The sequence below is a fragment of the Cucurbita maxima genome, unplaced genomic scaffold (genome assembly GCF_002738345.1).
Source record: "Cucurbita maxima cultivar Rimu unplaced genomic scaffold, Cmax_1.0 Cma_Scf00008, whole genome shotgun sequence".
Classification (NCBI taxonomy): Eukaryota; Viridiplantae; Streptophyta; class Magnoliopsida; order Cucurbitales; family Cucurbitaceae; genus Cucurbita; species Cucurbita maxima.
In genome coordinates this window covers 4,047,503-4,060,098 of record NW_019272024.1, presented here as the reverse complement: position 1 = coordinate 4,060,098, position 12,596 = coordinate 4,047,503, and the positions used below count along the sequence as shown (strand labels likewise).

At 33.5% G+C, this 12,596-nt stretch overlaps 1 protein-coding gene across 2 annotated transcripts; it reads right to left on the bottom strand.

Moving 5' to 3' along the window:
- Window positions 1-3,030: 3,030 nt before the first annotated feature.
- LOC111482676 (PHD finger protein Alfin1-like) lies at window positions 3,031-10,683 on the bottom strand. 2 transcript variants are annotated; one of them, XM_023128576.1, is made up of 5 exons: window positions 10,340-10,683; window positions 10,124-10,156; window positions 5,864-6,092; window positions 3,856-3,985; window positions 3,031-3,751 (listed from the first exon to the last, which is right to left on the bottom strand). In XM_023128576.1, the coding sequence occupies exons 1-5, from the start codon at window positions 10,434-10,436 to the stop codon at window positions 3,470-3,472; spliced, it is 771 nt and encodes a 256-aa protein (XP_022984344.1). In that variant the 5' UTR covers window positions 10,437-10,683; the 3' UTR covers window positions 3,031-3,469. The 2 variants fall into 2 exon arrangements, with proteins under 2 accessions (XP_022984344.1, XP_022984345.1); XM_023128577.1 differs by having other exon boundaries at window positions 3,031-3,748.
- Window positions 10,684-12,596: the final 1,913 nt, after the last annotated feature.

Genomic DNA, 12,596 nt, shown 5'->3' with positions numbered 1-12,596 from the left:
AAAAAAAAAAAAAAAAAAAAACAATAATAATAATAAATTTAGCTTTAAAAAAAACGTTTGATTTATGGGTAAAATTATAATTTTAAAATTGTTACTCATTACAAATTTGTGATTAAAATAAAAATATTTTAAATTTGTACTTTATTTAAAAAAATATTTTTAAATTTTAGTAAATTTTACTCCAATCATTTAACTAAAAAAAAATTATTTTAAATTTGGATGAAAATAATTAATATTTTGTTTTATTAAACTTTCAAAAAGTTTTATTAATATCATTTTTTTAATTAAAAATATTATTATTAGTATTATATTTATAAAAAAAAAAATTAAAAATTCTAAAAATCTGAAGACGTGGTACTAACAATTTTGTATATAAATTAATGATAAAGATATTTATGAACTTAAAAAAAAAAGTTTCCATGGTATTTTTTAATTTTTTTTTTTTTAAAATTAGGTCAATGGTATTTTTAAACCATTTTAAAAGTTTTTCAAACCCTAGATAAAATAATAATAATAATAATAATAATAAATTGGTGGAATATTTAATATTTTTTTATTAAAGAAAATCACTATTATTAGTGATTATCATTGACTAATTTTAATTTGCTTCCTTAATTAACACTCCATTAAATAAGATCACATTTTTTTGTTCTAGTTTTTTGTGACATTATTTAATAAGTACAACGTCATACATGGGAACTTTTATATTTTTAAAAAATCATCCATTATTATTCTCAACGGTTAGGATCGAAAGTTCAAAATTTTATACTCCACGTTTCACAAAATAACGAGCCAGTTAAATAAAATAAAATGTGTCGGCCAATAAAAGTCGAGAGCCCGAGTATATGTAAAGGACACTTAGGGACTTTTTGCGTAATTTTATAGCTAAAAAACCTATTAGACATATAATTGAAAGTTTAACGACTCATTAGATATTTTTTGAAATGAAGAGGTTTGTTAAGAACATATATGCATGGAAGCCCAGAGGCTATAATGATAACTTAAGGTGATCGATATAAGAGTTAGACTTGATTTTCTTCCCATTTTTAAATTGAGGGTTAAGGTCTCTCAATGTAACGTCGCATCTCATTTTGTCATCTCGATCCCTATCGATATGGTTCATATGTCTTGACGCCATCCTGAGAACGGGCCCACGTGTTGTTCATCTTATCGAGACTTCTCGAACATCCATCCATCCGGGTTCTATTGAGGTATTGGCCCTCCCGTGCCCATGTCGTGTCATTTACGAATATCATATCGGATAGTGGATGTATGTAGCAACCTCCAACACGCAAGTTGGGGTGCAATACCGGCACACCCGTGCCGCTCGATACTGTCCTTAAAAAACCCGTTTTAAAGGAAGTCGCCCGAAACACTCGTCTCGACACGCTCGCCCACACTGTGACACACGTATGTGCCACAAGGCTCAGAGGTGCTCTCGCTTAAGCTAATGACAACGACGAGATTAGGAGAGAGAGTGGAGATGGAGGAGAGAGAATGGTTGAGAGGAAGCAAATCTAGATGCATTAACATTGTGGTATCCCAATGAATAAGGCATCAAGAAATGGCGTTGCTTTGGCGTTACTCAAATCAAATCAAATCAAATGGTATAATATTATTTGAATAATCTTTATTTTTCTTGGCTTATCTCTCTATCTTCTTCTTATTCTTCTTTATTTATTTCTCTCTCATCAATTTTAAATTATGTGCATAATGCATCCATTAATTCAAATTCTCTCCATTTCTCTTCTTGTTTTTGCACCTCAAAACATGTGAGTTCTTGGTCAAATCAATTAATAGGATAGAACACGATGCATGTTGTTATCAATGATAATAAGACAAGACAGAATTAAAGATGCCTTCTTCGTTTTTAATCTCGAAAAAATTTTGACCTGATTTTACTCTTATTTCATAAATACGCATGAGAAGTGAACGAAAGTTATTATATTATTTGATAACAATGAGTAGAAATAAAATAATTGTTAGGATGACGTTTAGCTATTGGACTAAAAGTTGTAATTATAGGATCAATCACGCATGTTTCGTATCTCCAATTGCTTTCATGTTCATTATTTTTTTTTTTTAATTAATTTTCAAGGGATTTAAAATTATTTTTTGAATGAACCGAGATTACATTCGAATAAGAGCGATCTTGAGGATATGATAGCTAAAATAAGTTTAAAAGAATTAGAAGTTACTACCTATACCAACAAGGTAGACTCTCTTTTTCGATGGATCGATCATAGGAAGTTTGAAGTTTACCCTGCTTTGGTTGAAGCAATTTTAAGTTGGGTTACCTCCAGTTTTCTTAGAATGCATGTGAACAAGAACAAAATATGTTAGAAATACTCATGTTACTTTGTAAAGATAGTCATCACTTTTTGAAGTGAGAAGTAAATAACGTGACTATGCCACAAAGATATAAGGGAATGTTAGGGCCATTACGTACTAAATCTGAATTTCAAATTCTTATCAAAATCCTAGACATGGGCCTACATATATATGCAAAATAAAGTGACTATGTCACAAAAAATACAGGTCATCACGTACTAAATTCGAATTTCAAATCTTGATTAAAATCTTAGACATGGAACTACATTCTGTATATAAAATAACGTGATCATATCATAGAGGATGCAAAGTAATGTTTGAGCCATCACGTGCTAAATCTAGAATTCAAATCCATATCAAAATACTTATATATATGCAAAAGCCACAGACTTTCATTCCAGATGATTTTCGTTCCTGTTCCTGATCCCACGAAGCGATAACAAGTTATCGCTCCCGATCGCTAAAGACCCATCTAATAAAGTTCTGATAGAATGGAGAAGCCTCACCACAAAAGCATTCACATTCACATTCAAACAAACAGGACGTGACATTGGCCATTGTCTTCTTACATTTGTTAGATAACGTTAAATCATCCAAACCAACAGTTAAGAGACATTTCTAAATGGATCAATCATATCTCCATTTCCTCTCATAAAACAAAACAATAATACCAAACAAAACACAAACACACCATCAAACTCTCATCCAAATGAACTAAACTAAGCATAAAGGCAGAACAAATCACTTTCATTCCAGGTCCACCTGAACCTGCCATAGCCAGCCTGGTAGCAGGATACAACATATTAGGATAGGGAAAAAAAGAACATAAAGAACAAGCTGGTTCTAGCCATACAGTGTGTTAAGCTAAGTGAATGGCAAATATTCATAACATTTGAAACATCAATGGGGGGGATTCATACAGAAACCGCTAATTCTAGAATTAGACAGAAGAATAACACGAGTAGGAAAACTTGAAATTCCATCCCAATTCACCAAATTTTGTCAACTGATTTTAACAACCATACTTAGCTTTATAATCGTAATAACAAGTTCTGGAGTCGTGCTGCCTGCTTGCTTTCTTCTTCTTCGTCTTCTTTTTTCGTTCCTTGCAATTATCTCCAACTTTAAGATCCTAAATTCAAACCCTTGCCCTCTTGTTACTGCAACTTGGACACTTGTACTGCTTGATATGCTCCGCCTTTGCGGGAGTAATCTTCACGCATTTTCCATGGAACCATCTTTCACACACATCGCAACAAATCCAGAATTCGTCGTTGCCGTAGTTGTCCCCACAAGCCCCACATGTTGCACCCTGTTCATCGTCTTCTTCTTCCTCCTCATCTTCCCCGCTATCTTCGTCTTCTTTTGGTGGTGGAGACATCTTCACTCCCTTGCTATGAGACTCCAATTGCCGGGACTGCTATAAGACGGCAAAGAATAGCAGGATTCATGTACGGTATGAGGTTGCGGCAAAACAATAGAAGAACATTGCTGAATTGATCATGAACTTTGGAAATTACTTACCGTCTTCCCACTCGACTTGCTTTTGCTGCCATTGTTATGAGTGGCAGACTGTTCTTTTGACTGCTTACCATTTCCACTCACAACTTCAAATACACTTGGGAGATCGTTGATCAACTGGAATAGCCTCTTCCTGAAATGTCCAATCTCAAACTGAAGTCATCTTAAGAATTGACGACTATATTTTCCTCCTTTAACGATGGAGGAATTGCTGGATATTTACCATATTTCCTAAATACACCAGACTTCATAAACAATATCGTCATGTGGTGAAAAATACAGAAATGCAACTAAAATAAAATGGCTTAATATGCAACATAAGCATGACTTTAGTAGATCAAGGTGTAATTTAAATGAACAAGACATGGCAAAACGCAAAAGTAAGATTAAAATCATAACATGCTTAAAAACACCACAAGAATCCTGCTAATTTCCTGATATCCGTAAAACATGGAGATTAATGTGCCTACAAGTTCACAAGGAGTAAGGCATGCAAAAATAAATTCAAGAACAAAAGCTACATTAATTTGAGAACCAACTAACAGGTTCAAGCAACGAAGGCAAAAGACAGGTCAAATTATCCATTGGGCTTTCTTTCACTCAGCTGCTCACCTCAAATATTAGCCTGAACAAGAGGTAAAAATCTTTTTTGACTGTATGACACCATAAAAAGGTTCACCCCTACAGGTTCCTTAAGAAATTACAAAAGTTCTCCTCTTTGTCAACAATTGTAGTCTAAAATGAGTGATACACAGTACAAAAGGATGCCAGACTTTATCGTGTAATCCCATTTCCTTGTACCACCATTCAGATCTTCGTATAAATAAATAAAGGAAAGACGAAAAAAAGAAGTGCATTCTCACCAAAGTATAGCTTAGATTTGACTTATTAAGAATCTATTGAAGAGAGTTAATAAAAATTAGCCAAATAAAGAAAGTTAATATTTCTAACAAAATAAAATTATGTATTTTCCCAAAGAAACATGGGCCCTGACAAGTTACTTTTGAAAAATATATGATACAAGCATGACAAAGACAGTATGTTAAAGTGTTTACATATTTTTTTATGAGAAAACAAAAAAGAAATACATTTTTGAAAAGATACTTTCTACAATTCTCAAGCTAGAATTGATTTTAGTTTACGCTATTTTCGTAGGAGATACAAGTCTTGTATAAGAATCTACAATGCACTAGAACACCCTTATAAATAATAGTTTATCATATGTAATTCACGTCTGGATTTGCGAGTTATAGTAAGTGACAAAATGAAACACGAAAGCAGAGACTACAAGGTGTTCCATGGAAGGTATCATTGATGACATGAAACAAACCAGAGATTACAGCATTTGAATGCACATGCAAAACAACACGCCAAATAATTCATTAAAATGACATCATGGCAAGTAGATATAAGTTTTTCTGAAGAAAATAATAATAAAAGACAAGACAAGAGGACTAAAGTCAACTCGATGTTAAAAAATCCATGCTTGCTAACCACTTCTGTTTCCCAAGAGTACTAAGACTTCCTTTTTAATAAGAGGAAAATGCTAGAACTAACCGAATGGAAATATATAAAAGGAAGAGTAACTTTAAGAGCTTCATTTTCTTTGATACAAATTTGAAGCCAAGTTAAACCCCCCCAGAACACGAAGATACATCCTAAAGTAAATAAATAAATAAAGGAAGAGTAACTTAGCACATAAAATTATTCAAGCCTCGTGCATAGACAGCGTCATTCAAGCGCCTCAATTACTAAATATTTCAAACAGAACAAGCTAGAACAACTAGTAAACCTCATTCCCTGGCTCCATTCACAATTATGTGTCAAATTATTATCACTATATGGAAAAGAGGAAGAGGCATATGGTGAAGCAGTTCTTAATACATTTATTTTCAAATTATACAGCAATGATGATGCATAGGACGAATCATAAAAAGTTATGAAACGGTAGTATTAAAGCTGAAAATGTCTTATAAGGAATTTATTATAGTCATAAAGTACAGTTACATACCTTTCATTCTTCCCAAACCCAAAACGAGCACCAAAATAGAATGCAACAGCAAGCAACCATGAGTCACTGTGAACAGCAACCAGTGATAACCAGTCTTTCTCCTGCATCCCATCCCTTGCAAAATTTATACCTAAAGCTGGTTCCGGGAGCTCAGGAGGCACCTCCTCCACAGGCAAGTTAACTTCCCACGTTTCATTCGGAAGTCCATAGAGACATAGGTTCTCCTTCTCTATAAGTATGACAAGAATTGTCTCAGAAAACCGTAAAAAATACTATCTTTAACTAACCCTCATTACATTTCAAATTCAACTCAAGAACATTGTATTAGTTTAGCAGACACTATCAGCTAGAAAGTACCAATAACAATAGAATAAAATAAAAAAGGGTATTATGATATACATTACAACTAGTTCAGTCTCTATAATGTAATCGAGACAACATGGCCAACCATCAAGGTTCCTAGTTCAGTCCCTCCTCAAGATGCCAATCAAGGACTCAAAGATCACCTCCATATTTAGAGTTGAGGGTGTCAAACAAATATTGAAAGACCATTTACAACTGCCCGTCCAACTCATATAGAGTGAAATCATCTCATTCATTCAGTAGGAGAATCGGAGAGAAAAACTAGAAGTTGATTATACCATGATTTAAAGTTTTAAAATCTTGATTGGAAAAGGTTATCATCATAATAATAGCTGTTATAAACAATACAGCTTTACATTACAAATCAAGTTAAGGTCGATGCAGTTTTCCCCTCATGGAAAGAACTCATTATCTCAGGAGATAAATATTAGCAACACACGAAGAAATTACTTGAAGAATTATTTGCAAGTCTAACGTAAGTGACTAAGAATTAAGAAGTAAACCGACCATCCCCCCATATATGATAGATTCTTCATATCGAGATAAAAAATTGTGTATTCAGTAAGACAAAGAAAGAAGGTAGAATCTATGCGATGGATTGCCCCCCACCACACTCCAGGTTAAGGTGGAAAGACATCACCTTAAATGAATACCTCCAATTCTCTAGATACACAAATCAATATCATTGAATTTTGTTCGCAAAGCAGAGAGAGAGAATTAATAATTTACACAAAGCAGGCAGGTTGGCTTAAATGGTCGGAAAGAATTTAATCGCGAGTAATGTTTTAAAAAAGATTTGTTTAGTTTTCATCCAAATACAGTAAAAGAGAGTTCTCACATCACATTCATTCAAATACCAAATCTATTTATTACACTTTTACAGTGGGATATCCACAACCTAGTGTTAATTAATAGATAGACTACATATAAGACGTAGAAACATCTGCATTACCATGGTTTTTAGTATGATCTTTCCAGTAAAGAAAAATTCACGGTAACATAAATACCTATGCGTGGAAATACTTCTCCAGATTTAACAAAACTAAAAATATAATGATAAAAATCATTAAAAATGTATTCACTGTAGGTCAACAGGAAAGACTGAAGTACAAGAATCTTTTCTACCACCCCAGAAGTAGCGTTAAATAGGGAAAGGAGAGTGAGGGGAAGAGGGGCTCCCCTCGGCATACTAGAAAACAATGAACCCTGGTCATATATATAATAATCAAACAAGAAAAAAGGATAACTACATAGTTGGTAAGACCCGTGGGAAAGATTAAAGCTACAAAAGGGCTCTGAGTCCTCCACAAGAGAATCCCCTCACACCTTTCCTCATCATTCTTATTATGGATTGGTTAAGTAGGATGCTTTTGAAGGCTGAACATGAGGATCTGGGTAAAGGTTTTTCAGTGGGAGAAGACCCCATTCTTTATCAATAACACATCTTCAATTCCCGAACAACACTATCTTGTTTTTCTACTCAAATGATAGCCATCTTCACAAATTATTTGTCACCATCAATCTATTTATGGAAGCCTTGAACCTTAATATCAATTGTCTTAAGTCAGAATTTTGGGTATCGACATGGAGCCTCAGGCAGTCTCTTCCCTCGCTGCAAATTTTGGGTGTAAAGTAGATGATTGACCGGCTTCATATTTGGGTTTTCCCCTCAATCGTAATCCCAACACAAAAACCTTTGGGGATCCCATTGTTGAAAAGGTGGAAATTTTTTTGATTTATTGTGGTAATTCCCATCAAAGGAAGGCCATTATACACTTATCCAATTCGAACCCCCCCATAAATTACTTGTCCCTTTTCCCCATCTCTTCCAAGGTATCAACTTCGAGTGAATAAAGTAATGTAATTTTCTTTGGAAGAGAAGCAAAGATAAGCCCGGTCATCACCTCCTAGGATGGGGCAAAGTGAAGCTTTCAATAGAAGAAGGTGGATTAGGGATTGTCCTTAGACAAAAGATTAAATCCCTCTTGACCAAGAGGATTTGGCATTACTAATCTGAAAAGTCAGCTCTATGGAGGAAAGTTTCATCCAAGTGTGGCATCTCTCCTTGATCTGAAACAGGGTCAGATAACATTATCATCTGTTAAGGGCCAATGGAGTACATTGACAAGCTTAAAGAAGTTGTTTTCAACCACGTCTCTCATAAATTTGGGAGAGGGGCTGAATATTGTTTGATGTTTGGTTGGAGCAATTGACCCTCAAAGATGATCTTCCCTCCTTATTTGCCATCTTGCTCAAAAATAAGACTCCACTGTTGGAACCTTTGACCAATAAGAAGTCTCACAAAATTGAAATAGGTGAATGGGCAAGGCTCTCCAATATCCTCATTCACTTAAGGCTCACTGGCTGAAAATTATTAGGCTTGGCTGCTTGGAATCCAGGAAAAAAAAAAAGGTTTTTTTGCACAACCAAATCCTCCTCTAGAGATTTTGCAACAGCTGGAATTGTCGTGAAAGAAAAATTTTATCAAGCCTTATGGATGGAAGGTTTCCTAAAAAAGTCTAGTTCTTTAGGAATTGGGTCATTCATGCTTAAACACCCATTATAGGTTACAGAGAAGACCTCCATGGATCAACTTATCTCCGAATTGTTGTATATTATGTGCAAGGGCACCCCAGAACCTCAGAACCTCATTTTCACTTGTTCAACTCATGAGCTGCAAGATCTTTCTGGGACTTCATTTTGTAATCCTTTGGCTGGATTTCAGCTCTCCATAATGACATGGGGACCCTTCTCTCTACTATGCTCTTTGGTCATCCTTTCAAGAAGAGAGAAAAGAAACCCATGTCTCAACTTGATTCGGATGGGCTCCTTGGTGGAAGTGTAACTTTCATATTTTCACAGTTTCTAAGACTTCCACTTCTACTGTTAATCTATTCTTGGTGTAAATTGACCTCCCTTTTCGTAATAATAACCTAATCTCATTTATTACTCATTGGAACGGTGTTTTGTAAACACACAGATGGGCTCTCTTCTGCTTGTTTCCTTTACTATAATATATAAAAAAAATAAATGATTAAAAAAATAAAAAAGAAGAAGAAATGTCCATGAAAGTGAAGAAAAAGGAAGATAGAGAGAGAGAGAGCATTCCAATAGAACAATAACCAATGCGCACTCGGTCCAATTCAGTCACTGGAATCGTGATTTTAAAATTGTGAAAGGCATCATCCAGAATGTTGCTTTTAACAGTGCAGAAACCAAGGGAACATAATTAAAAGTTAAAACAACCTGAGTAGATAGACATATATGCAGTATTTTTCCCTCTCCAACCTCCTATTAAAGAGATTCAAAATTTGTGACCATGTGTCGGCACCGCACCACCCCATCAGCTTGATAGTGAATATCCACTAGGGTATCAAATTTAGCCAGTGACTCAAACCACTTACAATGTTATGTCCAGATCTACCCTAGAGGTTAAAAAAACGCACAAATATCTCCAGTTCTAGCACAGCCCCAGGCCGCCAAATACTTCAATAAACTGAATTTAAATTTTCAAGTAAAGCGAAAACAATCATTGGGAAAATCCTACGCACAGGTGAATCTCAAACCGAATAGACTTGCGACAAAAAAGGTCAAAAAAATTATCCAGTTCGATGTGGAGAACGAGCGAACGAACAACAAATAAAAACATATAAATCAATTCAGCAGAAACGCTTGTTTCATGGAGACACGCCTATGATTCTTCATCAAAGTGAAAAAAAGAAAAAAGAAAAAAAAAGAAGCCAATTCGGACCCATTGAAACAAACAGAATTCAAGACCCTAAACATACGGAAGAACTAAAAAACAGCGACAAATAAATTTCTAAAAACAAAATAAGTTCAAATATTTCAGACAAACAATAGGTATAGCGAGACGAATAGAGGAAAGAGAAAACCCACCAGGATCGCACTGCTGGTAAAACTTCTCAACATCTGCAAAACTCAAAAAAAAAAAAAAACAAAGAGAAAGATTAAAGTGCAGGAATTCGTACAGAAACAACTACACAGTCAACCTACATCTAGGACGAACAACACCAACATAGTAAAAACGACTCTACAGATAAAAAAAAAAAAAAAAATGAGCAGAAGAAGGAAGAAGAAGAAAGATGAAGAGACCAGTGGTTAGGGCTTTAATCAAGCCAGCACGCCTGCCTTTGAAGTCTCCATAGACCTCCTCCACTGTACGGGGTATTGGGAGCGGCATTCCCTCCATTTTTCTCTCTAAAATGAGCCGCCCACTGAGAAGATTACGGATTCAGTATGAATTTCAATACTGAAACTGCAAATTTCTTGGAAGGAAGAGCTGAAATTGAGGTATGAAACTAGTATTTGAAGAAATGAAGAAGAAAAATTGAAGGGACAGTTTTAGGGTTTGTTGGGTTTTTGTAAGTAACAATGACTTGAAGACAGAAAAACAAGGGGAGAAAGAACGGGAGAGAAAATGTCCGTTTATTTTCAATTTACTACACACCACATTAATTTATTTTAAATATATATATATATATATTTTTTTTTTTTTTAGTTCCATTTTATTTAAAAATTAGTTTCTTTTCACTTTGATTGTGACGGCCCCATTCCCATTATGTCAAATTCTACGTTTTCATTTAATTTCGTTACAATTATTTTTTTTTTTATGTATTTTTTTTTTAAAAAAGTCAATATCCTAATAAAAATAATCCAATTTCTTAAAAAAAAAAAAAAAAAAAAACATTTCTTGTAAAGGTAACCGACGGTTCGTAATAATATGATATTGTCTACTTTGAACATAAACTCTCATCGATTTGATTTGGACTTCCCAAAATATCTCAAGATAATATTTTTAATAATTTTATTACATTATTTAATTTTAGATAATAAAATTATTAAATAAGTAATTCATTTATTTAGCATTTTTTTCGTCAAAATAAATTAAATATATATTTAAAAAATCATTATTACTTTATTGTAATTAAATAATTAATAATAATAATTTTGTAAATTAATAATTAATTGAGTTTGTGCATATAATTAATTTTATCAATTTTATTACATTAATTAATTTTATATTAGATAATTAATTATTCTTAACTAATTTATTTTTATTAAACAAAATTGTTAAAATAATTTTGTGGTGTTTAAGATGATAACAAATATTTAAGTTCAAAATCAATCTAAAAATATATATTTAATCATTTAAAATTAATTTAATGTTTGGTTTTACACTTTTTAGAATAAGTTTCATACGCTAAAATTAATCGTGGTTTAAAAGATCTTATGGTCGAGATTCTTTAGCTTCTCATTCAATATCTAACAGCTCCAATAGAGCCTCGAGAAGGACCAATGATTCGTTTACTAGGTCTAGCACGATGGTCGTGGATTCAGTTCCCAAGAAAAATGAGCTGGGAGAATCTCTTTAATCGAGTTTGTTTAATTGTTTTGAGTTGTAAACTTTTTTTGGGGATTTGGTGAAAACTTAATATAGGACCTTATGGAACGTAAAACTACAAGGAATTCGTGGTCAATTGCTCGAGATATTTTCCTACCTACCTCCTTGATCTGACTACAAGAGTCCATGACGTCTTCCGTAACGTTTTTTAAACAACTCCATCATAAAGATCTATAAAATGTGTAATTTCGAAGAGAAACAAGAGAGTTAGTCCCGAACCCGAGAGGAAGAAGAAGAAACCCTATAAATCTATAAAAGAGAGAAAGCTTAATAATACTCATTGGCGATTCTTCTTGACAAACACAAAATCTAAGACAACATGAGAGATTATTTTAGTATCGAAAGAGTTGATCGTAGGCACATACATATCGTATCCTACTTAAACCCTTTGTACTCGAACAAGTTACGAGTGCATGCGAGAGAAATCCTTGCTCAAATGCTGCTCAATTAAGAAGTTAGAACGTGAGCTCGAAGGTGCCTCCTTAAAACGCTGAGAAATACGTTCGAAACTATAAACCTACCCTAGTTTTACCTTCACATTGCTTTACGATTCTTCGTTCATGCCGTTGGTATCACTTGTTGGGCCATCAACATAAAGCACGATAATGAATCCATTGTCGTTCTATATAATGCCCATCACGACACTAGGATCACCTTAACAATAAAACGAAAAACTTAAATCAAATGAAATTTTTTCGAAAATCATCGATAATCATGATCTGGGAATTTTCAAATTTTATTTCCTAAACCCTAAACCCTAAAATCTAAAATTTTCTTCCTCGTCTTCTCCTTCCTCTCGTAAATAGGATCGATCGTTAATAATTTTAATTTTTAATTTTTTTTTTCCTTTCCTCTTCTATTTTTTTTTATCTTAGTGCAATAGAAGAAGAGAATATGTAAAAAAAAAAAAAAAAAAAAAAAAAAAAAAAAAAAAAAAAAAAAAAAAAA